Below are 26,789 nucleotides of genomic sequence, written 5' to 3'. Positions count from 1 at the left end.
TTTAGAAAAGAGAAGAAAGATAAATATGATCTCGAGGAGCCGGAGAGTTTCACACAACACTACAGCAACACAAATTTAAACCGCGGCTTCTAAATATATACCATATATTAGATGCCAAGCAGTTAGACACTAGCTTTTAAAAGGATTAAAGGGAAAAAAGAGAAAACGTTTATCCTCCAAGAAAAATGCCTTTAAATCTTTACATAGTATATTCCCCATTTTACGAATGGCCTAAAAGCTTTCCCCAATTTTTCTTTTCGACTTTATATTTAAAATAATAATAATAAAGAAATAAAGAGATGTGTGAATGTACACTAACCTATTGTAGAAGTGTTCGTATTCATGGTCGAAGGATACAAGCCTCGTCGATGTCCGCTTGATTCTGTTCAGTTTGGCTCCCTGGATGATATTTAACGTACAACTACGTTCACCACAAGCTGTTTAAATAAGTTAAATAAGATTTCCATTATCTAAATTATCAACATCCTGTTGTAACAGCCGTATATGCGTCACTCTCATTGGATGTCTGTCTAAACAGTTGGAACGCTGGATTGGATTGTGGACTTTGAATGACTAGCACTGGAATGGGATGTGCAGAGAAGAGCAGAGGAGAGGAGAGAAGACAAGAGAAGAGAACAGAGAGAGAGAAGAAGTAGAGAGAAAAACAAGGAAGAGAAGAGAAGAGAAGAGAACGAAGAAAAGGCTAAGCCCTCCCCCTCCCTCGAGCCTCCCGCAAACCCTAAGAGTCTACCCGCTCCCCACAAACAATGCAGAAGAAAGAGAAGAAAGAGACTCCCCCCCCCCCTCCTCCCCCCTTCTCCCATCGCCCTCCCCTCCCGAACTTCCCATCTCCCTGCCACCTCACCCCCCCCCCCAAACCCTCTCCCTCTCCCCGCCCCTACCCCATAACCCCCCCAACTAACGAGAGAACAGAACCAGAACAGAACAGACCGACTAACAAACTGCACAGAACAAAAACAAATACGAAACAGAAACAGAAATAAAAACTATATAAAAAACATACAAACATAAACAAACAAACAAACATAAATAACAAACAAACAAAACATAACACAAAACATGCATACATAAATAACATAAACAAATAATAACAAATAGATAACAGAACATAACAGATAACGAATAATAACATAAAATTACATAACAAAACAAGAATAAATAAAACATAACAACCAACTAACAAACATAAGATACATAACAAACAAATAAATAACATACCTAACATAACCATAATAACATAACCTAACGAACAAACCTACATAACAACCAACATAACATAACAGACAAACATAAAACCGAACATGACAAAAAAACAGAACTAACAGACATAACAGACACATCAGAACAGAACAGAACAGAACAGAACAGAAGAGCGAACGAAAAACATTAACAATAAATCTTACGAATGATCTGGAATATGGACTGCGGATCTTGGAATCAGTATAGAAAGCTGGACATGCTATCAAAAAAAATTAGATGATTCTAGTAAAGGATGCTTACAATTGTTTAAAGAAAAACTGAAAAAATCTTATGTGACGTACTGAAGGTTCCGCAATCACCGACAGAAAGCGCCATCGAACAAACAAAATCATTTGTTGTATGTGAAGGATTAGATTGAAATCTTGAATACGGAAAGATTAGGACTTGGATTTTGGAATGCGGATTTCGTAAAAAAATGGAATGGTACAGACTTCCTAGTTCATATGAGTTAGAAATGGACCAAATCTACTTGACGTAATGTTTTTTGCCCATTTCAGACCTCGTATGACTTTTGAGAATAAGATTCTTTAAGTTGTATACATATATCCATGTGTCTTTCTCGTGTGTATCGTTAAACAAAAAATAATACTCTAGGGAATGACACGTGGTCTATGGGAAAACACACGAGGACTATTTGCCTTGTTTTTTGTTTATGAAAAATACCATCGTATCCCAAAAAGCTCTGTCAAGATCACGACCGGTGATTTTCTACATAAAGACAAAAAAAGAAGAAGAAGAAGAAGAAGAAGAATGGCTGTATTGGACTACGGAACATGGATTCAATAAATTGTTTCTAAATCTTGGTATTACTCACGGCCCAAATTACGCAATAGATTTCTACTGAGAACAAATTGAAGCCATTCACGTGTCGCGTCTTATGTTTTCATTGAGATATTTTCGGATGCCGTGGGAGCAAATATTGGAAATTTTAGACAGCACAACCGTCAGGGTGTCTTCTATCCAATGTTAAATAAACACATCTAAAAACTAATGAAATTTGCTGGTAGTTGGAGCGATATGTAAAACATGATTTGAAAGAGTAAACTCACCAGTCTATGCCTTTGTAAATATCCTTACTCCCTAGGCATCCCATAATTTAAGATGGCTAGTGACGTATCAGTAAAAAGATCTGTTACATAAATATTTCCTCCCAGGCTCGTGTTACTATTGACAAGACAAGGCGACGTTATATAACACCCTCGAAAATAGAAAAGATAAGACTTCAAGAGTCGTGGCTTAAACTCTTAGAAATGATACGAGATCAAATATAGTACTCTTAAGTCATATCAGACAGATAAAACAAGAAACGGTACTGCAAAAAAAGCGCTCTGGATGGGCTTGCTTCTAGAAAGACATGGATTCATTCCAGAATGACAGCGATATTGTGTGCGGCACGTACAGTGAATCATACTGAAACAAAAACCAAAACTTCCTGTCAAATAAAACTAAAACTACCCCAAATTACCTAGAACTGTTTATGAATGTTTTAGTTTTGATTTAGTATGATGAAGTATAAAAACATTTCACCGTTTACCGGAGATTGTCACGGGAATATCGTGGGAATGACATTGGAAATGATTTCCGAATGAGGAATTTTCGTCTGGAATTTTTCCTCGTGGCATTGCTATGAAACATTGTAGGGCTTGGACTAATCTTTCTAAATACAAAAAAATCGATATATCATAGTTTAAAACTAATGAAATAAAACTTTTTGGCCTAGAGCTCAGTCCAAACGATATCACTTTTTTACTTTACATCAAAACCGCCCGCACAAATGATAAATTATAACTTAATTTCGGGGTGCAAAACGGATGGACAATTTTTCTCGTCTTTGAAATTTGTCTCGCACTGACTGTCCTTATAAATCCTTATCTCCTCGATAAGTCGATGCTGTTATCCAATAAATTTATCCACTGGATAAGATTGATATATCGGATAGCGCAATCCACCCTTCGTATAACCGGGCCCAGTCCTTGTTGAGATAAAAAACTAGAGCTGTCTTAGTTATAAACTATAATTTTTAACTACTTGTAGGTTTCATTTTGTATCAACCACGTAATACTTTATTCTTAACCAAGCTTTCGGAGATAAATCTCCATCATCAGGGTATTGGAAAATAGTATTCATTATTATCATTTATTTATATCATTATTTTATATCATGATTATTTATAATACTTCGTTTTCTATATACACCTAATTGCAAGAACGTTTTTTTTAAAACTTGATAAAGGTACTTGTAGTTTTTTTAACATCTTAATTTTAAATCCCCCTAGAATAGTGAAAATTACTCCGTGTTTTAGTATACCCTAAGGAGGTAATATCAAAAATGTCAGTCTATACCTCCAAAACAGTGACATAATTACGACTGAGTTTTGTTTAAAAAATAAGTACAAGTTCCTAGAGTCGTTTTCATATGACCGTGAAAGAATAGGCAAACTAATAGTTAGTAGTAGACTCTAAACCAATGATTTTCTTTTGTTCTTTATCAACTATTACAAACTAAATGGTCTATTTTCTTTCACGGTCATATGAAAATCACTCTATTGATGGGTTGCAAGCATTCCCAAGAGAGTTAAAAGACAAAAAGATGGCGGCCATTGTGGTGCCGTTAACAATGGATGCTAGTGATAGAGCAGTTTTCGTATGACTGTGAAAAGCTCAGTGCCGTAAGCGTGACGTGCCGTGACCGTGATACTTTCTAGAATTTTAATTGGCTGATTTTTTCACGCGCAATGTGATTGGTCTAAAAGTGCCGTGATGATCTTGGCGTGACCGTGTCCGCGCCGTGTTTATGCCGTGTTCCGGGTATTTGATTGGATGGAGAGTAAATTCTCGTGCAATGTGATTTGTCTGGCGTATCCCTTGCTGTGTCACGACCGTGTTCGTGCCGTGAACTTTTCACAGTCATACAAAAACTGCACTAAATCTTTTGTTAAATGGCACCCACGCTTCCCCGAGAGGCCACAATAACGAAACGTTTAATCGAAGAAATTATTTTAATAGGAAAATGTTCCTGCAATTCTTCGTTTTCGCGTTACGTCATCTAATGGACTTTAACAAAAGACTTCTCATTAATTAGGTCGTTTTGTACCAGAATGCCCGACAATTCTTTCGGTCTTTTGATTCTCCTGGGATTAGTAGAAAACCACGAAATAGTTGAGTGAGTGAGTGAGTGAGTGAGTGAGTGAGTGAGTGAGTGAGTGAGTGAGTGAGTGAGTGAGTGAGTGAGTGAGTGAGTGAGTGAGTGAGTGAGTGAGTGAGTGAGTGAGTGAGTGAGTGAATACTTTATTTAAACTCTGAAAACAGTTTCATCAATTTACAAATTCTTTTTCATGAAAGCCGAATAAAAATACAATACTAATCAACAATAGAAATATATAATAATAAGATCTAAGTATACCTTCTAATGAATTAAATACCAAATGAAAATGGTTAGGTCCAATAGACGAAAGATTCTTTTTAAAAGTGCTTAAACTATTGGATTGTCTGAAATCGGAATGTAGAGAGTTCTACACTTTTGCACCATCATAGCTAGGAGCTCTTTTTAGGAAGTCAGAGCTAGGTTTTGGCAACTTTAAGCCGCACTTATCCCTGCCACGTAAATATATGTAGTTTTCTGAAATTCAAAGAGCTTTCTCAAAGATTTAGGTGCAGAAGCGTTTAGTGTCTTGTACATAGTATTAGTTTGTGAATTTTTCGTCTGCTCCGAAGGTGTATACTATCTGCATGACTTATGCGTTAACCAGTTGCGACAACTGATGAAATTTTGTGGATATAAATAAAGATTACCCACTCACTCATTCTTTTTTTCTTCTTCTTTTAATTAATTACATTAACTATTTACCAATAAGACACCTTTGATATATTGCACTTTTATAATATTGTCAAGTAAATCCGCGCGATCTGATTGGTTGAAAAGTATGAACCATTTGCCCATGGGTTGCATGCTAGCTCACGTCAGCTTTTTTTGCTTCGGCGAAAAAAAAAACTTTTTGTACCTTTTTGCTGACAATCTATATAGAAAAGATAACTGAAAATGATTGAAAAAAAACTAGCGAAAATACTCATCAATCTCCTACATTTAGTATAAAGTTGATCAGCCTAGTAATAAAACGTCAAGATTTGCATCACCTTGCAAACAGTGAGCTGGACAAGATTGTGTCAGAGCGTCACTCCAAAAAGACAAAGCAAACCACAAATCGGTCGGTGTCTACATTCAAAGGGTTTTTAGCAATTTAGCAATGATTAAACAAATACAAAAATATTGTTATCGTGTATAAATTCCAAAAAGATAAAAAGACAAAGCAAACCACAAATCGGTCGGTGTCTACATTCAAAGGGTTTTTAGCAATTTAGCAATGATTAAACAAATACAAAAATATTGTTATCGTGTATTTATTCAACAAAAGTATTTCCAAAGTAATTAACTATGAATATCACGCTCACCATTTACTTCGCAGCTTCACAACTGCAGTGAAGTCCTTTCTGAAGCTCTACATGGGAGTGAAAGCCCACAAAGCATACTACCCAGAGAAAATTAATCCAGTTCAGTCAGTTTAGATCCGTGTACAAGAGGATTTCCATTGCTAAGTCATTGTACGATAACAAACTAGAACATCGTCAACAACAACGAAGACAGCCACTGTGTTTTTCATTGATTTTCTTGGCATTACTGTACTAAGATATGTCAACATTATTTGAAACGTACTTCTTACAGTTGAAAATCACTTTCTCCGTAGTTTTGAACATTTTTGGTTCACTTGTAAGCTAAATTTTTGCCATTATTCTAGTCATAACAGTCTTCAGTGAAAAGCTGCCATTTTCAAAACGACTGCTTTTTTCTGTTTTTGGCGCCTTTGTGCTTTTCATTCACGCAAGGTGCGTAAGAAGAATTTAGGGCATGATCAACAAATAAAGCCAATATTTTGTATTCATTTCTTGTTTGTTGACTTGACTATATCATAAAAGCAATGGATCATAAGTAGCTGTGCGTCCATCGAGTTATGGATGCACTTGGGAGGTTGCTTAAGCACTCAAAAAAGCTAGAGTTGCACTCCGCTTCGCGTCGTGCAACTCTTACGCTTTTCTTCGTGCTTAGCAGCCTCTCGCGTGCATCCTTAGCTTTGCGAGCAAAAATTGCGTTCTTTTAACGTCGGAGCTTAGCAATAAAAATTATATTCTTGCATCTGGAGTATTCTTACAATGTGGAGAGGAAAACGGATTTCGTAAAATGTCTTTTCGGTAATCATTTTTGATTTTAATATATTTTGTTTTGTTTTGTTTTGTTTTGTTTTGTTTTTTGTTTTTTGTTTTTTGTTTGTTTTTTTTTGTTGTTGTTGTTTTTTTTTTTTTTTTTTTTTTTTTTTTTTTTGTTTTGTTTTGTTTTGTTTTGTTTTTTTGTTTTGTTTTTTTACATCATTTTTTACATCGGGTGGCCATTCAGTTTACAGATTTGGTTTTTTGCTACCTATATCATGTAGCAAAACCATTCCGTTTTAGGTGTTTTCTTTTAACTCCTAAGTTTGTTTTAAATATTTCCAGTTTGGGGTGTGATTGGAAAGTGAGAACAATTATTTTTTCGATACCTTGAGTACTGTATGAGTACTGTATAAGCAACAGAGCCCATTCAGCTTGGTTCAATGCTGTCTCATTTCAGACCACACGACCATTCCCTTGGGTATTGCATACAATTATTATAAAAATGGTTGTAAGAACCAAAGGAGAAAGGCCAAAAGGAATTATTAAAAGATTTAAAAGTAGATTTCCCATAAAAAACGTCTTGGCTGACCAACATGATTTATAACACACATCTGACTGTGACTTTAAAAAAAAAAACAACGGTATTACAATGCAATAAAGCTTTACTAGTCGATACTCTTTAGTCGGTTAAGCTCATACTATACTCTCAGCATAATTGTTAATACCTTCTCGAGTGATCCGATAAATACTTAAGCTCTTAGAATAGGAGTATTTGTATTAAAAAGGGGAAACAACTAAATAAATGACGTTTAACTTTCATATCGTAAGGTGGTATTATACAAATCAAATGAACATTTTATTGAAAAAGCATAATGACAAACACTTTATTCCATGTTCAAGTAGAGAAGACCACACTGACAAAAAATATATGTCATGGTGGACCAAATATTTTCATAGTTAATAATTAACACGAACCCGAAGGAGGAAAAAGTGGTGGTTATTGTAAACCAAATAGCACATTAACTACTGACAAAAGAAATACACTATTTGTTTAAAGAGAGAATTCTTTTCGTATTCAAGCAGTGAGCGCCAAAAACTATTTTCTTGAAGAAAAGCTGATGTACAAGGCTAAAATCTTGTTATTCAGAAAGTTTAACTTGTTTGGAAGTGGAGATGACCGATGAAAGTGGAATCAAAGTGTTAACCCAAAGCAAAAATTTTATTCGAAAATGAGGTTTAGGCCTTCATTTGCTTATTTCCCATACATTTTCTATAAAAAAAGCCTGACAAAGCTACATTCTAACACAAATGCAACAAAATATCTTTGTACATTTGAAAATACCGCTTCAAACAAGCATTTTATCATAGTACAACAGTTTCTAACGAGGATTTTGATCAAAATTCATACTAAAGTTTAGTCCTTGATTCTTTTTGCTCGATTATTGATCGTTATTGAAAAACAATTTCCTCTTAAACTAATTTTAAATAGTTCGTTTAGGACTCAAACCAACAAAAGATGAGTTTTTCTCACTATTGTAGATTTAAAGCACGCTACTAGAGAGTTTAAGATTCTCGTTTACGGCAAACGTGAAACGTCAGTTGACTATTAAAAAATTCTTTAAAATTAGTGAAAAGTTATCGCAAAAATCTCCAAGTAGTAGATAAACAAAAGAATACTTGTCTTTGTCGAGAAGGTTTGCAAAAGGTAAAGTGAAATGTGGGGAAACTATGAAAACATGGTCACGTTTGCCGTTTGCGGGAAGGAAAAACGTGAATCTCAATCTGTCTACTAAGCACGCAAAACCACTCCGAAAAATAACGCCCTTTTGAGAGGAATACTATAAAGGGCGTAATTCCTTTTCCCAAGAGCGTAATATCTTTTGACGGTAATCGAATTAAAAAGGAAGTCGACATAAAAACTAAAGCTAAGAGGAAATGCTCTGGTAATGACAAACATGTTTTGAAATATAATCTCAATATAAACAACAATTTTTGGGGGTCGACTATTTAAAACAGATGAAATTTATTTTTTTATGTTCAGTCAATCAGAACAGTCTTATTATTCATACACATTGTAAATTTCTGATTTTTAACGTCTTTTGTTCAAAAGCACTTGACTTCTCACTCTACTGAAGTTGTGAAACGATTTCAACCTTATTTTACACTTAAATTATAAAGAAATATCTTTATCGTAAAATTTAAAGGAAGAGTTGAAAATATAACAAATGTTTTATTTTTTTGACAATATAATTCCGTGATAGACATGATTTTGAAAGTGTAATTGGTCATTAAAAACTGTTGCAGCATATTTTTATTTCAATTTGGAAAACAAAAGCTAAAAGATGATTAACTATATATCTTTTCCCCAAATAAATTAAGTATCCGGCTATTAAACTGATCTGTAGATTACTGCTTTGGAAACAACGCTGACGGAAAAAATTGTTTTTAAATTTTAAAATTTTTTCTATTTTTTTTTTTTCCAAATATTTTATATAAATTGACTAAGTTTAAAACTCTCTCAAAAAAAGTAGTTACTACTTAGAAAACAATAGTGATAAAAGGATGCGTTCCTTCAAAACGTTTTTCTATGGATTTGTTATGGGACGACCGCTCTCGGTACGATCTCCGGGATCTTTATTCTACTTTCTCTGACATAAACTAATCAAATGAGCTCTATTTATAATAGCTTCATGACATGTGTCAGTCGATCATCAATAGATAATATCGTTGAATCTTGATTGGCTAAAGGAATAAGTGTGATATCTTATTAAAGAGTAATACGAGTAAAAATTTTAGAATTAAACATAGCTTAAACTAAAGTTAATATATGAATATATTGTAAATGTATAGAAAAGTCTATGAGGAATATTTCTATCATAAGATTTGAAAGAATAGTGCTAAAATAACTGAGCAAAAGGGTAAAAACTGTGTAGGGCGTAACCAGAGGTACACATGCTAATGGGAGGAGCTAAGAGGTTTACTCGTAAATTCAAAGCATACCATTATCTAAACCTGTGCGTGATGTTAGCCTTACTGAAATCTTATATCGATATTTTTAATAGCTAATTGATCGTTCTTTATCTTGTTTTCTTACGATAAGAAATTAGAAAACTGATGTCTAGCTTAGTCTGTAAAAACATTAGTTTTCTCTCTCATAACAGATTGACTAAGTTTAATTCTCTCAAAAATATGGGTACTACCTAAAAAACTGCGTTGAGGGGAAAAAGTTTTCTTAACCTTGTCTTTGTCAACTCGAAAGTTTACACTACTTTGTTTACCACACACACACATTCAATATTCTCTTATTTCACTTATCTTTAATACATATATATATATATATATATCATTGTGCGTAAGTCTTGTAAGCGCGTGCATTTGACACAATACTTTTACAAAAACTACAAATTAAACACAATCCGAAACACTTTACCATCGGAATTAATTTTATAATGTTATCTTAAAAAGGCTGTTGACATCTTCCCTTTGTTTTTTTCCTTCTTATTTCCGAAAGCAAAGAAGTTATTTTAATCTTTGTAAAGAAAAATAAAATCCATTAATAAATAAAAATAAATGAATAAACAAATCCTGCAATTAGAAAAAGGTTTCTCCTTAAGAGCCTAATTTCAGAAGATTTGAATAGTTCTTGAATATCAACATACTAGTTGTGATTTTTTTTAAATTTACACAATTTTGTAGGTTACCTAGAATTACACAGAGTAATTTCCATCTAGACCCTTTCTAGATTGAATTAGACTAGAGTACTGAGGACTATAGATTAAAGGCCGTACTCGGAGGCTTCATGAGGATTTTTCTTACGGCGAATGAAGATATATCTGGCATGTATTGTTTTAGGACTCAATTATCAAGTGCATTACGATGTAAGTTCGCCCTTTTTAGCCTGCGGGGAATGATCATGAAAGGTTTTCAAGGGGAAGTGCTAATGCAAGCGAGCTAGTGGAATTACTTTTCTAGCGTTGAGTAGCTAATTGTCCTCAAACCTTCCGCTTTTGCATGTTTGTTTTCATTTTAAAATACGATGAAATTGCTTGGTTCGAGTTTCTCAATATGGCGGCTATGACGTCACACAATCGAGAGCTTTCCAAAATGGCCGCTTTATATTATTTTTTATTGTTATTTTTGTTTGTTTTCATAAAAATGAAATATAAAAAACATACATAAATGTGAAGGATAGTAATTTGAATTATTCCTCAGCAAAAATTTGTTACCAAGTTGTTCTAGAATACGTTATGAGGAATTTTATAATGTTTAGGGCTGAGTTGAAATTGCCCCATGTATTCTGTTTATTTTTCAACAAAATAGCACCAAAACATGTATGTATATATGTCGTTGAAGTGTCAAAGTTTTTAGAGATCGGGTGTATATGTGAATGAATGGATGAATGCTTAAATGTATGAACGAACGAACAAACGAACGAACAAACCGGAATGAAATGAGCAAACGAATGAAAGAACAAATAAACAAATAAACTGGAGTGAAAGAATTTTAGAATCAATGAACGAATGGATGAACGAGCGAATGAACATGAATTTACGAACGAACGAACGAACGAAGGAAGGAAGGAAGGAAGGAAGGAAGGAAGGAAGGAAGGAAGGAAGGAAGGAAGGAAGGACTGAGGCCCCGTCAACACGTATCCGGAAATTTTGTATCCGCAATTTATTTTTGCGGATACGAAAATGTTCGCGTCCACACGCAGCGTATTCGAATCGTTTTCGAATCGTTTTCACTGTCCACACGTATCCGGAAAGTTCTTGATCCGCCCTGATGCACGCTAGTGCCTAGTCCATTTGACGGATAGTTTTTCTTATTGAGCATGCTCAAAATCGTGTTTACGTCATCGCATTCGAAAATTTGCGGATACGATCGTCCACACGTATCCGTATTCGGAGCGTATTCAAAATTTTCCAGTCTGGAGACCGTTTTCGAAAATTTCCGGATACGGATACAAAAATTTCCGGATACGGATACAAAAATTTCCGTACACATGTGGACGCAACACCTATCCGCAAAAAAAAATTGGCGGATACAAAATTTACGGATACGTGTGGACGGGGCATGAATGAATGGATGAATGAATATATGAATAAAATGTGCTTGAATTATCTTCAAAAGATACCATGGTTTAAAATTGCACAACATGCAAATGACAGCATCGTGCTTCTTCGAAAACTTCTCTCGTTTTAAGCCTACCCCGCTTGCTTTATAACTGTGCACAGCACACTTTATAACTGTACACAGCACACTTTATAACTGTAAACAGCACACTTTATAACTGTACACAGCACACTTTATAACTGTACACAGCACACTTTATAACTGTAAACAGCACACTTTATAACTGTACGCAGCACACTTTATAACTGTACACAGCACACTTTATAACTGTACACAGCACACTTTATAACTGTGCACAGCACATAGAACTTTGGTGAGATCAAACAGCGCACGATAGCCATTTCAGTATTTTGCGCGTGTGTAAAAATCTTTATAATGAAAAAGATCCGTCGTTAGGGATCGAAATATTCTTTTAAAAGGACGAAGATAATAATTTTTGAAACTATGCATTTTTAATAAGAAATGTATGCCATTAATAAATAATGATAAAAATAATAATTTATTGAATTTGTATAGCGCAAATCTCAATTGGCGGGGTATTTTCATTTGCGCTGTAACATAAATGTGAAAAAATAAATGAAAAACTAAAACTATACTAATATTATAATATATGATTAAAGACAATAGTATAAAATTATTAGCGATATAAACGATAACTAAAAATCTGCGAAAGCCATCTTAAATAAAAAGGTTTTCAATAATTTCTTTGAATTAGTCACAGTTGGAGCTGTCCTGACCTCCGAAGGTAGCTTGTCCCATAAAAGAGGTGCAGCTACCATAAATGATCGATCTCCTAATGTCTTGTATGTTTTAAAATTAACATGTTCAAGTAATATTCCATTGCTATTTGAACGTACACTATATCTACTCTCTTTTTTAATGTTAATAAGGTCCCTTGAGTATTTAGGAGCACAGCCATTAATAACGTTGTATATCAAAAACAACATTTTAAATTCTATACGAAAGGTAACAGGCAGCCAACGCATCGACACATATTTCTTTGTAAAAATCCACAGAGATTATTAGATTAAAAAATTCATATCTTCGTCGTCAATTTGGGGGAATATATTATTACACTGCAGTGTTTTTCCCCACTGAAGGGTTTGGCTCGGATTTACAAGGTGTCCCTGATTCTATTCTTGGTATTCTGGTCTTTTCCTTAGAACAATTTTTGTATGACTATTTGAAAAGCTCACGACACGAACACGGTCGTGACAAGGCTAGCATACATATGCCAGCCCAGTCACATTGCACGAGAATTTACTCCATCCAATCAAATACCCGAAACACGGCATGAACTCAGCGTGGACACGGTCACGCCAATGTCACGGCCCCGCCAGACCAATCACATTGAGCGAGAAAAAATCCCAAAATCAACAACACGGTCGCGGTAAAGCACGTTTACGGCCGGCACCGACTTTTTCACAGTTGCACGAAAACTCCTCTAATACTGCTATTGGACTGTGACTCAATTTCGAGACACGAGAAGAGTAGGTCACCTAGTATGTCGAGACTTAATAATCCGGCTAATATTTTAAAACCAGGCGGCTGTAATAAAAGACGCGGCTGTAAAAGACGAAATGAAGTGCTGTGGTATCTTTTACTGTAACCCGGGTAACTAACTTTCGAACGATTTATCCAGTGCGACCGGTTTAATAGAATTTATTTTTAGAGCACTTTAACATGAAATATTTGAGGACATTAGTAGTGCAAGGACATTCGTGCTAGGACTCTAGTCTCTTGGAGAAAGCAAACAAAAGAATAGCCCGATCCCGGCTATGCTTGAGTGTCTGACCCAAACAATAGGTAATTTTTCCAATAGAATACAGAATGTCCGACCAACAAACTCGAATTCATAAGATTTTTCAGTAGTTTTTTTCTTAATGTACCTTTAAAATGCATTAAGACAGACATTTGCAGTTGTCAGCAATCAGTTCCATGCTGTATCAAAAACACATTTTAGCTTGTCAGACGTAACAGTAAAGGTAGAACAATGAATGCGGGGATCGGTGTATTTTCTCTAGCAACACTGTACTTGTGATCAAAGGAAATAATACTCAAAGGAATAACATGGTCTAAAATTGGCAAACAGTAAGTAGATCTATTAACGCACTTGCAAACGTTATTTTTGGTTCGTCATAGAATGAAAAGAAGTAGTACTCAAGGGAATGACACAGAAATTAGAAAACAGTATTTAGACGTTATATCTTGAGTCAATGCTGCGACTATATATGCTCCAAGGCACTATATCCTGGGTTATAGTTTCAAGGTTACTCTGTAAAAAGAAATAATACTCAAGAGAATGACACGCATGAAAATTAGAAAACAGTGAATACACGGCATTAATGGAAGATGATAAGTCTAGAATCAATACTGCCACTATATGTGCTAAAAGGCTATACTGGGCCTTAGTGCAACTCTATAAAAAGAAATAATACTCAAGGGAATGATACATGGTCAGAAATTGGAAAACAGTGAATAGACGACATTAATAGCAGACGATAAATCTTGAGTCATTACTGCCACTATGTGCTAAAAGGCTATACTGGGCCTTAGTGCTACTCTATAAAAAGAAATAATACTAAAGAGAATGACACATGGTCAGAAATTGGAAAACAGTGAATAGACGACATTAATGGCAGACGATAAATCTTGAGTCAATACTGCCACTATGTGCTAAAAGGCTGTCCAAGAGCCATGGGTTAATACAAACTAACGCCATCATTTCGAGTTCCGTGTGCGTCTTCTATTTATTTAACAACAAAATGTTTTCAGCACTTTCGAAAATAAAGAGCTAATACAGGATTCCAAATGCTTAATCTTGCCTTCAAAACACGATTATGTCACTCAAACAGGACTGTAAAAACAGATCAACTAAAGTATTGTTTGTAAAGGGCTAATTAGCATTCCGTTCTCTTGAAGAGATTGAGGATAATCCTTCTCTATCTTTGGCAGTCATCATAAGACGTACACACGTTCCTACGAGTTGGTCGTCAACCAGGACAAGATATTCCTTCAAGTGTATTGCTTAGGACTCTAATAAGGTCAGTTAGGTTTCTAATATGTGAGTAGAACAGTTCAGAACTTTTCGGGTTTCAAACTAATGCCAGATACCTTAAATACTATAATAGAGCTGACTGGGATTGACAACCAAAATTGCCGGAAACTGTCTGGAAAATCCTCAAAATCTCGTTCTTCCGAAAGACGATTACTTTTGTAGTCAGTTCATTAAATAATTTTCAGACAAATATTTTTCAAACAACTTTTTGAATACTTGTTTTGACCTCTTTGAATTAAAAACTTCTAAGTTATAACTAAGTTTCCAGAGCTGAAAAACTTAAAGAATGTTTAAGTAAAATATTTATATCATAATACGGTATGATTGATGGAGGAATATGCTTATAATACGGCTTGAACTTCAAAATTGGATAATACCTTTACGCAAAGAACTTATAAAGATAGTATTTGTCTTAAGTAATGTTGGAATATGGCACAATTAACTTCTGCATCAAATAAGACTGGGTCGTTTGGTGATTAATTCGAAATCGAATTTCGTTCAAAAAGGAGTTGGCTCGCGTTTAGAATAAAATAAAACTGCTTTCAAGAAAACAGCATTCGATTCAAAATATATACACTCACAAATAGTATCTATGTCAGAAAAAACTTGTCACTTTTCTTATTTATTCAATGAATAAATATTCTTTAACGATGAAGACAAACGAATATATTTCTAGAAACGATTTTGAATCGTTGTTAAGATGCCTGTCTAAATTCATTCACTCTTTCGTTTTATCAATCAATGGAAGCATTTTAAAGTTATTTGCCTTAAAATCATGCAGTCCACCATTGAAATATTATGGCTAACTCTCAATTAGTATATAAAAGGACAAAGTTACAGTCTAATTGCAAGTCGTTTAGTTTATAATATACACGGAAAAGAAATCCAACGAACATATTTTTCGTGACCAGACCATTGAACCATACGTTCTTATTCACAAGAGTTGACAGTATTCAGGAGATTAGAAAGTTGATTACCCATGCCATCTTCGCTGAGACAGTGGCTTATATCTGATAAGCAAGCTTGCAGACTTCTTGTAAGCTGTAGTAATCCCATCATAATATATTCTATATTTGCTCACCCACTAGAAGCCAATTCTTCTAAAATTAGTTTCTCAAGGTGTTAGGATCATTTTGATGCAGACGATGGCAATTAACTGAAGTACAAGAATTTTGGTATAAAGATTTGAATTACTTCTCTTCAAAGAATCTTTTTTTCGGATAAAAATTCCAATCTCCAGGCGTACAATTTGCCGCGTGTTCAGTTGTTTGTTTTAGAAAAGAGCATCACTCGAAAAGCGATAAACCATGATATGATTTTTTTCCCTCCTGTCGTTGCTATCTTCAATCATTTTTCGATGAGTTTAGTGCGATTTAAGTTATTACAAGCTCGTTGCTTGGTAGCTATAGCTTAGTCGTTCAGAATATTTCCTGGCCAACCCAAGGGAAGATTATCCTTATTATCCTTCATGATTCTTCGCGAATTCAGAAGCTCGGCTTGGTAGAAATTATTGGTTTTCAAGAAATAAAGATGAGGAAAAGAAAAGCACAGAAGATAAACGAGACAAAATAAAGAAAAGTAAAAAAGTAAACGAATAAAGAGGGCAAAATAAAGAACAAATAAAGAAAATAAATAAAGACAAAATAAAGAAAAGTAAAAAAGTAAACGAATCAAAGAGGAGAGGAGTGCTTAGACGAGAAGTGACGGATGATGGCTTTTATCAACCATTGTTACCATTTTGTTACGTTCTTCTTGCAACCTTACTATAATATTCGTACCTTTTTATTATTATTTTCTTTATTTCTTTCTTCCTTTTTTCTTCCTTCCTTTCTTTCTTTCTTTCTTTCTCCCTTTCTTCCTTTCTTTCTTTCTTTCTTCCTTCTTTTCTTCCTTTCATTCACTCCTTCCTACATAGTATTTCATCCCTTTCTGCTGTCGTATTTCTTTTTTTCTTTCTTGAGTTCAATCCATATCCAAGTATTTTATATTGCGCAACAAAGAAACAAAGAAATACTACTCTAGGGAACTGACACGTAGTCTGAATTCGGAAACAATGCACTACGATGAATAAGATCTATTTCCTCATAACCTACCTATTAGAGACCTTTAGTATCAAGTTTACCGCTAACTGCTAGAGATCAGGTCCAGAAACACGCCTGCAAACACGGAGAAACACTCGGCACCAATGAAATTAAATGAGGCGGCTCTTCCAACATCAATTTCGTTATGCCGCCTTGCTAAACGTCGAACGTTTAACGGTAAACATCTTACATCGAACTGCAGTTTGAGGATTGCGGTAGAAGCAAGAACGACGTGCTAAAGGTCTCCTAAATGACCTCATACACGTGTTACATGTATTACAGCTACTTGCGGAACCCCACGGGCGATTCTAACATCCATCCGCACCGCACAGGTGTTCAAAGCCGGCCGAAAATAACTCGTTATTAAAGATTGTATTAATATTTGATACATCACGGGTATTGAAAGCGACCTTTAAATAAAAAAGGACGGATATCTATGCTTAAACTGGTATATTTTCTGAGTAAGATGAGATATTTTTCTCTGTAAGGAAACAAATTTTTGTTTTACCACTTATTAAGAGAATGTGTCATAAAAAAACACAGTTTTTTTCAAATGCAATGTTTGCCCATTTAGAGACATTTTTCTTGCAATGTCAGGTCTCCGACAAAAGCGAAAATGTATATTTACATTGTAGCATCCATGTTTAGAGAAAATACAAGCGTTTTCTTTCCTTTATTTTTTCTTTCTTTCTTTTTCAACCTCATTTATAAAAGAAGACTTCTCAAGCTTCCTAGTTTTGAAAACAAAATCTATTATATCTTATAAGTTGCTTCGTGAATGGTTATTTTTCTACCGATGATTGACGTGTAAACATATCTTGACAGGAGTAACATTGCAAAAAATTATATTAGTCGTTATTCGGGCGTAAAACTTAAATAAAGAATCGAACTTAATATCAAAATTTAGTTTTAGAGCTTTTAGTTCGACTCAATATTTATTTAGTTCTAAAACAGCTTTAAAACACCTTATTTGTGTATTTTTTCTCAAGGTTTGGTTTATTAAGTGAATCTTTCCAAGCAAACAATCCGTCAGAGTGATGAAATGAAAGTCACGTGGTATAAATACGCCGTACTTCAGATCATTTGCTTGACAAAATGTTTTCCCGCCATTCAATAGCACGTGACCTCTTCCCAAATCAGAACCAGTTGGCTTAGTAAAACATTTTCCCGCCATTTCACAGCACGTGACCTCTTCCTACATCATTCTATGAACATCAGAACCAATTGGCTTAGTAAAGCATTTTCCCGCCATTTCACAGCACGTGACCTCTTCCTAACTCATTCTATGAACTTCAGAACCAGTTGGCTTAGTAAAACATTTTCCCGCCATTTCAGAGCACGTGACATCTCTTTTAAGCATTTTGTGAACAACAGACCCATTTGACTTAGTAAAACATTTTCCCGCCATTTCAGAGCACGTGACATCTCTTTTAAGCATTTTGTGAACAACAGACCCATTTGGCTTAGTAAAACATTTTCCCACCATTTCAGAGCACGTGACATCTCTTTTAAGCATTTTGTGAACAACAGACCCATTTGGCTTAGTAAAACATTTTCCCGCCATTTCAGAGCACGTGACCTCTTCCTAATTCATTCTTTGAACATCAGAACCAGTTGGCTTAGTAAAACATTTTCCCGCCATTTCACAGCACGTGACCTCTTCCTAACTCATTCTATGAACATCACAACCAGTTGGCTTAATTAGTAAAACATTTCCCGCCATTTCAGAGCACGTGTCATCTCTTTTAAGCATTTTGTGAACAACAGATCCATTTGGCTAAGTAAAACATTTTCCCGCCATTCCATAGCACGTGACCTCTCCCTTAAGAAACCTCTGTACAAGACTTCCATTTAGCTAAGTAAAACTTTTTCCCGCCATTCCATAGCACGTGACCTCTCCCTTAAGAAACCTCTGTACAAGACTCCCATTTGCCCAAGTAAAACATTTTCCCGCCATTTCATAACACGTGACCTCTCTCTTAAGAAACCTCTGTACAAGACTTTCATTTGGCTAAGTAAAACTTTTTCCCGCCATTCCATAGCACGTGAACTCTTCCTAAAGCACTATGAACATCAGACCCATTTGGCTAGGCTAAACGTTTTCCCGTCATTTGAGACCATACAACGATTCCCTTGGCTCATAATTTTCCTGCTTTTTCAGACCATATGACCATTTCCTTTAAAACCTTCATCTATTTGTGTCTTGCACTCTTATGTGTCAAGCAGTTTAATTAATGATTGTACTATATCTTAAAAACGAGGAATTCAGTAAAATGTTGAAGGCCTTAGGCTAAAATTCTCGTGAGTTAAATAAGCTTGTTGTAGAAAGCTAGTTCCCTTATCTTATCGCTACCTTATCACTTACATTTACACTGTGTGAGGTTCGTCCAGGCAATATTACCTTAAAAGGAAGTCTTAAAATTAAGATAACCATCGTGTTAGTCTAGGGACATTTAGAGAGTTGATAAAAATCATAGTTTACTCTACAATCAAAATATTCTTATTTACTGTTTCATCGCCACCAGTTTTTACATACTTAAGAGAATTACATGCGATTTAAAATGGAATAAATAGGGAATAAAACTTACTAATAATACTCAAGGGAATGACATGATAAAAAAGGATATAGATCCAAGAGAAGCCCTAAGCCTAAGGGAATAAAACAATATTACTCAAGAGAATTACATGCGATTTTAAATGCAATAAATAGGGAATAGAATTTACTAATGATAATCAAGGAAATGACATGATAAAAAAGGGAATAGATCCAAGAGAAACCCTAACCCTAAGGGAATAAAACAATATTACTCAAGAGAATTACATGCGATTTTAAATGGAATAAATAGGGAATAGAATTTACTAATGATACTCAAGGGAATGACATGTGGTTACAAAGGAAAAAAATCGAAGAAAAAGCGACAAAGAAGAGAATGACTTGTGATTTTAAATAGATTAGATCTGGGAGAAAACGGTGTTTCTGAAAAATAGCTATATTTCTATAACTGACTTAACTGCGGGTGGTCAATTTATATCGGAATACTGTCGTTGGTATTTACTCAGAATGCACTGCTATCTAACCTTCGATGCTTTACGCTTCCTTTATTATATTTTTGGTCCTGATAGACATAACCGTCATCTCCGGCAAACAGGAAGTTCAAATCAATAAAGCCTACAATCCATCAAATATTTTTCAATAATCTTTGATATTTCAGTCGTTTTGCTGATGTGATGTGATGTGATGGTTTGTTTTTTTGTTTTTTTTTTTGTTGTTTTTTTGTTGTTTTTTTTTTTTTGTTGTTGTTGTTGTTGTTGTTGTTTTTTATTTAATTTATTTATTTATTTATTTTTTGCCACTTTAATTATCAGTTTTTGTCAGTATTCTGTTCTACTTTCCTCTTCTCTACCTCCTCTAATCTACTCTCCTCTACTCCACTCCACTTTACTCTACTCCACTCCACTCCACTCTATTCCACTCCACTCCACTCCACTCCACTTCTCTCCACTCTATTCCACTCCACTCCACTCCACTCCACTTTACTCTACTCCACTCCACTCCACTCCACTCCACTCCACTCCACTCCACTCCACTCCACTCCACTCCACTCCACTCCACTCCACTCCACTCCACTCCACTCTACTCCACTCCACTCTATTCCACTCCACTCCACTCCACTTCTCTCCACTCCACTTCACTCCACTCCACTTCTCTCCACTCTATTCCACTCCACTCCACTCCACTCCACTCCACTCCACTCCACTCTATTCCACTCCACTCCACTCCACTCCACTCCACTCCACTCCACTCCACTCCACTCCACTCCACTCCACTCCACTCCACTCCACTCCACTCCACTCCACTCCACTCTACTCTACTCCACTCTACTCTACTCGTTTTTGATTCATCTTATATTCATTTATTTTATTTCAAACATTTATTTAATCATTGGACAATTTTCATGCTCTTATTTATTTCATTTTGCTTTATTTCACTGTACACTATTTCTTTTAATATATCAAACGAAATTTGATGGAAACTCAGAACAAAATTGGATTTTTCAAACGCTTCCTAAATTAGCACCAACCATCTAAAAAATCAATATTGTCTAATTTGTTGCAAAATCGCCACAGAGCCAGACTCCAGACTAGGAGCGATGTGAGATCGCAAAAGTTCAAATTGGAATTGAAAAGTTCATTATGAAACACGAAGGACTTCAGAGCGAGAAAAACCGGAATACCCTAAAGAAACAACCTAGAAGCACAACAGAGAAGCTGTTATATTTATATGACAAGTTATCAATCAACGAGTATTACTTATTAATGTTTTTATATTTTTTTAGAACAATGTCATGAAAAAATTAAATGAGAGAAAGCGGGATAGCAGCAGAATTCGCGCCAGGTCTATTACTCTTGATGTCATTGACACGTAATCACGTGGAACGGGTTTGAAACAGACAACGTGACGCCCAACTCGACAAAGCAATACTTTCTTAAAAATGACATCTCCAAAATCAGACATTATGAAAAATAAGTTTCGTATTTCGGAACTTCAGAAAATTAACGGAATGACACTGGTTGGCGATGGAGCGATCGTTTACCTTAGATATGTCCCCTAAGGCACGATAAATAACTTCAATATTTTTTTGAGACTGCTATTCTGGAAAAAATTCAGACTAGCCTGCGTAAACAAAAACAACAAACCAATCACTGAACTCGTCACCAGTAATTTTCAGCCGGATTTCTGTGTCTGAGCCAATCAAATCGCTCGACTCCAGTCCTTTTTCAACTTGATTAGGGTTGTTTATGAAGGCGTTTGGTGTGTTGAAATTATTTCACTTTGAGGTTTTGGAGGATGTTGCAGTCCATAGATGAAAAAGACATCAGCAAAGTAAGGAATAAATTTTTTTTAATTTTTTTCCTTTGACTTTCATCCACGGCTCTTTATTCCATTGCTCTATTGAACTATAATAACTCTCTTTTCTTTTCTCCTTAAACTCTTCATTATATGTAGATATTATATACAAGGAAAGAGTAGAGTGGAGAGAAATAGAGAGAGACAGAGAGACAGAGAGACAGAGACAGAGAGAGAGGGAGAGAGAGAGAGAGAGAGAGAGAGAGAGGGAAGAGAGTAGAGAGAAAGGGAAAATTAATGAATGAATCACCTATGTTTTACCAAGATAGCAGTCCAGACCGGCCTGTGAATCTGCTTAATTACCAAAATAAGCGGCCTATCTAAGAAGCCATGTTTTGTTGACTCACCCACTACGTGTTTTGTTTCGGGGTTGTTCCTTCTTCCTTACCGGCGGATTCTACGCCTCAATCAACACCTCCCAAGCAATTATTATTAGATCCAACATCTCGAGCATTCAAACATCCATACCGCTATTTCTACAATCCCTCTAAGAATATTCCCCAGCGATTGTTTGATAACCAAACCGATCTAAATAAATATCTTTTGAAAACGCAAATTGCGAATCAAGCGAATGATGTATTCGATTGAAAGATTAAAGAAATAAGGTTTTTAAAAGCGATGGTGGAACAATAATAAAATTCTTAATAAAACACCGTAAAGGTTGCGATGGATGGTACAGACCGGAACCGACCAGCAGTTTGAATGTACCCTTGATTCGACAAAACGGCTAACGCATGAATGAAATAATGAAAGTGTTTTGGACTTAAGTCTGAAATCCATTTAGACACTCATTTGTTAAAACGAAATATCACGTTCTGGAGAAAGAGGCTTCGTTAAAAGATAGAGAAAGAAAGCGAAAGAGGGATTTCATGAGAGGAAAGGAAAGGAAAGGAAAGGAAAGGAAAGGAAATAAAGGGAAAAACGAAGGAAGGAAAAAAAAAAAAAAAGAGAGAGAGAGAGAAAAGAAGAACGACAGAAAAAACAAAGATGGAAAAGAAAAATAGAAGAAAAAACACAATATCGCATAATTTAGCCCAATAACTCACGTCTAATTCTATCCAAGGGTCAATTAATATTGACATCTAAGAACAAGCCTCTAAGAACAAGCCTCTCTACACATACACGTCTACTGCTTAACTTATATTCTAAGACCTAGTTATAGAAATGAAAAGAAAATTGAATTTCAATTTAAACAACAATTCGTCTCCAACATCCATAATCATGACTTCCTTTGTATTCCAAAGCCTGAATCGTTTCCAATTATAGGTTAATCAGTAGGAAGCAATACTTCAGGAAACAGAACAAACTAACTACATCCGACATGATCAGCCATTTTATGAATAAACAATGATGATGATTAGCTGCACAAAATAATTAAATACTAAAAGATTCGTTTGAACGGAATTTCTATTCAGTCAGAATTTGGTAGGTTTTTCTCCGGGTTCACTGGTTGTCTTCCCTTCCGAGACTCAACTCGTGTTTAAATTCCAATTCAATCTGGCATGTGAGTTAGCCATGCCCTGACTTTGATCAGCCCAGAGATTGTTTCAGGAGTCCATACCATGACTTTGATCAGGACATAAAAAGTTGTTTTAGGTTTCCATAAAAAGGACATTCTTCTATCCATACATCCATCCATCCATGCATCCATCCATCCATCCAATAATCCATCAAAAGATCCATCCATGCATCCATGCATCCTTCTATCCTTCTATCCATCCATCCATCCATCCACCCATCCATCCATCCATCCACCCACCCACCCACCCATCCATCCATCCATCCATCCATCCATCCTGAACTGAGGGCGAACTGAGGGAAAGAAACTAATATTTTAGATTCAAAAGCCTGAAGTAATCCATTTACCCTATACCTAACAATCCTAACATCAAATTAGTACTCTAAGACTCATTAAGAACCATTCAAACCATGCTGTTATATAACTGATCTAAAAAACAAACATGGAATTGTCTTCAATTACCGATAAAAGAATAACATCCCTACAAAACAAAATTATTTTGTTCGTCTGAATTGCAATTTAAAAATGTTATTGGTGTTTGACTTTTGCATGAACTTTCTCTATCCATCCAGCACATAAACTAGGAAACTCGAAAATAAATTTTGACGTTTTCACTTTACTGCAATTTTCATAAACATACGAACTCTGTCTACGAGCTGCACGCTGAAAGTTGGTTTTTCGCTGCCGTCAATCAAAAACATGAAAGGTACCGACTGATTAGGTTTGATTGACTGCAGCGAAAACCAAATTTCAGCGTGCAGGTCGTAGACACAGAGTTCACATGTTTATGAAAAATGCAGTCAAATTATATTTTGAAAGGATGTACCTCTAGCAAACCACATGATTTTGAATGGAATTTTTTTTGTTTTCTGTGAAGGGGTTTGAATTCATGCCTGCGAACAGAGGCAATTTTTTCCCTGAAGACTCAGCTTGCAGGAAACATTGCGTACAGTTTTGAAATAAAACGGAGATTGAGTTTCTAATTATTTTATAATATTTTCAATATTTTTCTGCAATTACTTATAACTGCATCTATTTTTATAGCTAGCTGTTTTTCTAAAACGAGATTATTTAAGAAGAAAACAACAATTAATGCCGGTCCACAGCAAGTGTTTGAAAATATTCTAACTGCTTTAAGGGAAGCACGGTCGGTGGCGTGTATTGCTAATGCGTCGTCTCTGACCAAAGTGACGACTCAAGTTAGATTCCTGCTGGATTTGGAATCATACGTAAGTAGAGTTTGTTAGGTCTCTCCCTTGAATTCATTTTTTCTCCGGGTTCTCTTGTTTTCCATCTCCGCAAAAATCAGCTTCTTAAATTCGTTTTGACCAGAAATTGAGGGTCAAATTAAAAACAAATCTCCTACTCTATCTGTTATACACTCTTAAAACAAGGCGTTTTTTTTTTTTTTAGAAAAGTGTTTGACGCAACCTTAGAAAAGCCGCTATTATACCTATAACAGATTGACTAAAAATGTTCAGTGATTTAACAGTTTGCAATAATCACTATAGCAAGTTTGAAGCAATTCATTCAGTTAAACATTATTCAAAGATAAGGAGTCCTACGGCATAGCATTGTGAACTTTGTATTCTTATTTTTTTAATTTTCGAGTGCTTCCAACGGAAAAGAAGCAAAGCAAATTAAGATGGCTGTCTAAAACTTAAGTCGTTTTAATGCAAGAAATACCGTTGCTTTTTAGAGTCGGTAGACAAATTTTTTTTATCGAATAAATTTTTCTGGCTTTTGATTGGCTGAGAAGAGTGAAACCCATTTTAGTGTCAGCACCATTTATCATACACTTTGCATTTTCGCCGTTTCATGTATATGAAAATTCATTTGTCAGTTTATTCTGTGGAAGCTGTAAAAAAAATTGCTGTTGCATATGAATGCGAATGATACGGAGCTGAAATTAAAGCTAGGCGCGAAAATTTGGCGCCTTTGTTCAAGGAAATACTAAATAATCATAGCAAAACGTGATTCACCACAGCTTCAACGTCTCCACAATCGCTGAAATATATGTTTTATATATTTTTAAGATAGCCTTTACGGAGACAATTTAAATTTAACGTCAAATAGCCAAAGGAAAATGAACATGATGAAAACTGCTTCATTATAGTTGACGTGTAATCAATCTTAAGAGAAATGAAAATAGCAAAAGAATGGCCGCCATGTTGGTTGATATGAAAACGAGCTAAAGCAAAATGCTAAGCTAAATTCTAAGAACATGGCGGCTAGCGTATATGACAAATGTACAACTTAACAGACAGATAGAGCTTATATTAAATCGCTGTTATTGCAATAAAAGTAATCTTTTAAAGCGGATTTCGTAAGAGCTTAGTACATGGGATATTCGCCGAAAACTCGCTAGAAATTAGAATACGTTATTACATGAAGAAGATAGACTTCTGCGATATATATGTATATACACACACACACACACACACACACACACACACACACACAGCCACACACACACACACAGCCACACACACACACACACACTAGTTTTTAGCTAGTTATTATTTTCTTTCTTGGAAATGTTAACTGGGCTATCGAAAGTTATAGTGTATATTTGATAACTCGTTTACAAGGTTAATAGTTTCTGAATGTCTCATGCGAAATTGGAAGCCGGAGCTTCGAGCTATAGACCTATTTTAATTAATTTTTAAGAAATTGAACTTAAAAGTAAAAAAAAGCTAAAATGTTTAACACACCTATGACTCTTTATTTAAACATGGAGGGGAGTGAAAGATATTTTTTCCCCGTTTCACGTGTTACAAGATGAACCCGAAATTCGTTATCTGAAAAAATGATGTTGCGTCCATAAGTCCTCCGGCGATGTGAACTAGATTTTTCGATTCATATGAAGAGGATATAATGCAAGGAAGTGTAAATCTAACGAATATGTCATGTATTTTTAATATAAATGAAATAATGAAGACTATGAGTCTGTCAATAAGCTAATCCTGAATCGTGAGATCTTGATTAAGATAGAGAAACGCGATTCACGCAAAACACGTCAACTAACTTGCTATCATTTCTATCGACCCTGAATGTCCTCTGCTCGAAGATCAACAAGAACTCGTATCGCGGGGAAGGAGAATGAAGACATTCACCATATTATAATTCTACATAATAAATACGACTGTTTTTCGTGATGAAAATGAATGTAAGTAAAAATTCCATCGCGGATCTCATCAAAAAAAATTACAAATTAAAGAAATAAAATAACTATTATTTTGCTTGTTATGACATGAGCTGCAAAAGGATAACATAAAATAGAATAAAATAGAATTGAATATAATCTTAGCGAAAGCGAATCCTTTTATAACACAAGATAATAATTAATGTCGCTCAATTTTACATTTGCAATGGCCAACCAAAATCGATAAGGTAAACAGTTCGGCCGCAAACAAAAACATCCCACACGGAGCAACACAACGAAGACTTTGTATATTCGATGTGTATTCAATAACATTGCTATCTTATCTAACTTTACCTAGCAGTTAGGACGTCATTTATTTTCAAATAATCGAGTGCCTTCTGGAATAGTATATATAAACAAGAAAAACTTTTGCATAAAATAAGCTGTTTTTCGTTGTTGTAT

The 26,789-nt window shown here is 35.1% G+C and overlaps 2 protein-coding genes across 5 annotated transcripts in view; one reads left to right on the top strand and one right to left on the bottom strand.

The window, feature by feature from the left end:
- The window catches only part of LOC116300769 (substance-K receptor), a 66,434-nt gene that overhangs the window by 11,305 nt on the left and 28,340 nt on the right, over positions 1 to 26,789 (bottom strand). For all 4 annotated transcript variants that reach the window (XM_031709695.2, XM_031709697.2, XM_031709698.2 and 1 more), the window contains one exon: positions 320 to 437. In XM_031709695.2, coding sequence (XP_031565555.1) covers positions 320 to 344 — 25 coding nt within the window. In that variant the 5' untranslated portion in view covers positions 345 to 437. The remainder of the gene's footprint in view (positions 1 to 319; positions 438 to 26,789) is intronic.
- LOC116300770 (galanin receptor type 1) overlaps positions 21,567 to 26,789 on the top strand; it is a 42,920-nt gene continuing 37,697 nt past the window's right edge. The window contains exon 1 of the mRNA XM_089031090.1: positions 21,567 to 21,639. Within this exon, the coding sequence (XP_088887216.1) occupies positions 21,620 to 21,639 (20 nt within the window). The 5' untranslated portion in view covers positions 21,567 to 21,619. The remainder of the gene's footprint in view (positions 21,640 to 26,789) is intronic.

This window comes from Actinia tenebrosa, unplaced genomic scaffold (genome assembly GCF_029948245.1).
Source record: "Actinia tenebrosa isolate PJP-AT-01 unplaced genomic scaffold, QUT_ActTen_1.0 PGA_scaffold16__25_contigs__length_10494907, whole genome shotgun sequence".
NCBI lineage: Eukaryota > Metazoa > Cnidaria > Anthozoa > Actiniaria > Actiniidae > Actinia > Actinia tenebrosa.
This window is presented reverse-complemented; position numbering and strand designations above follow the sequence as displayed.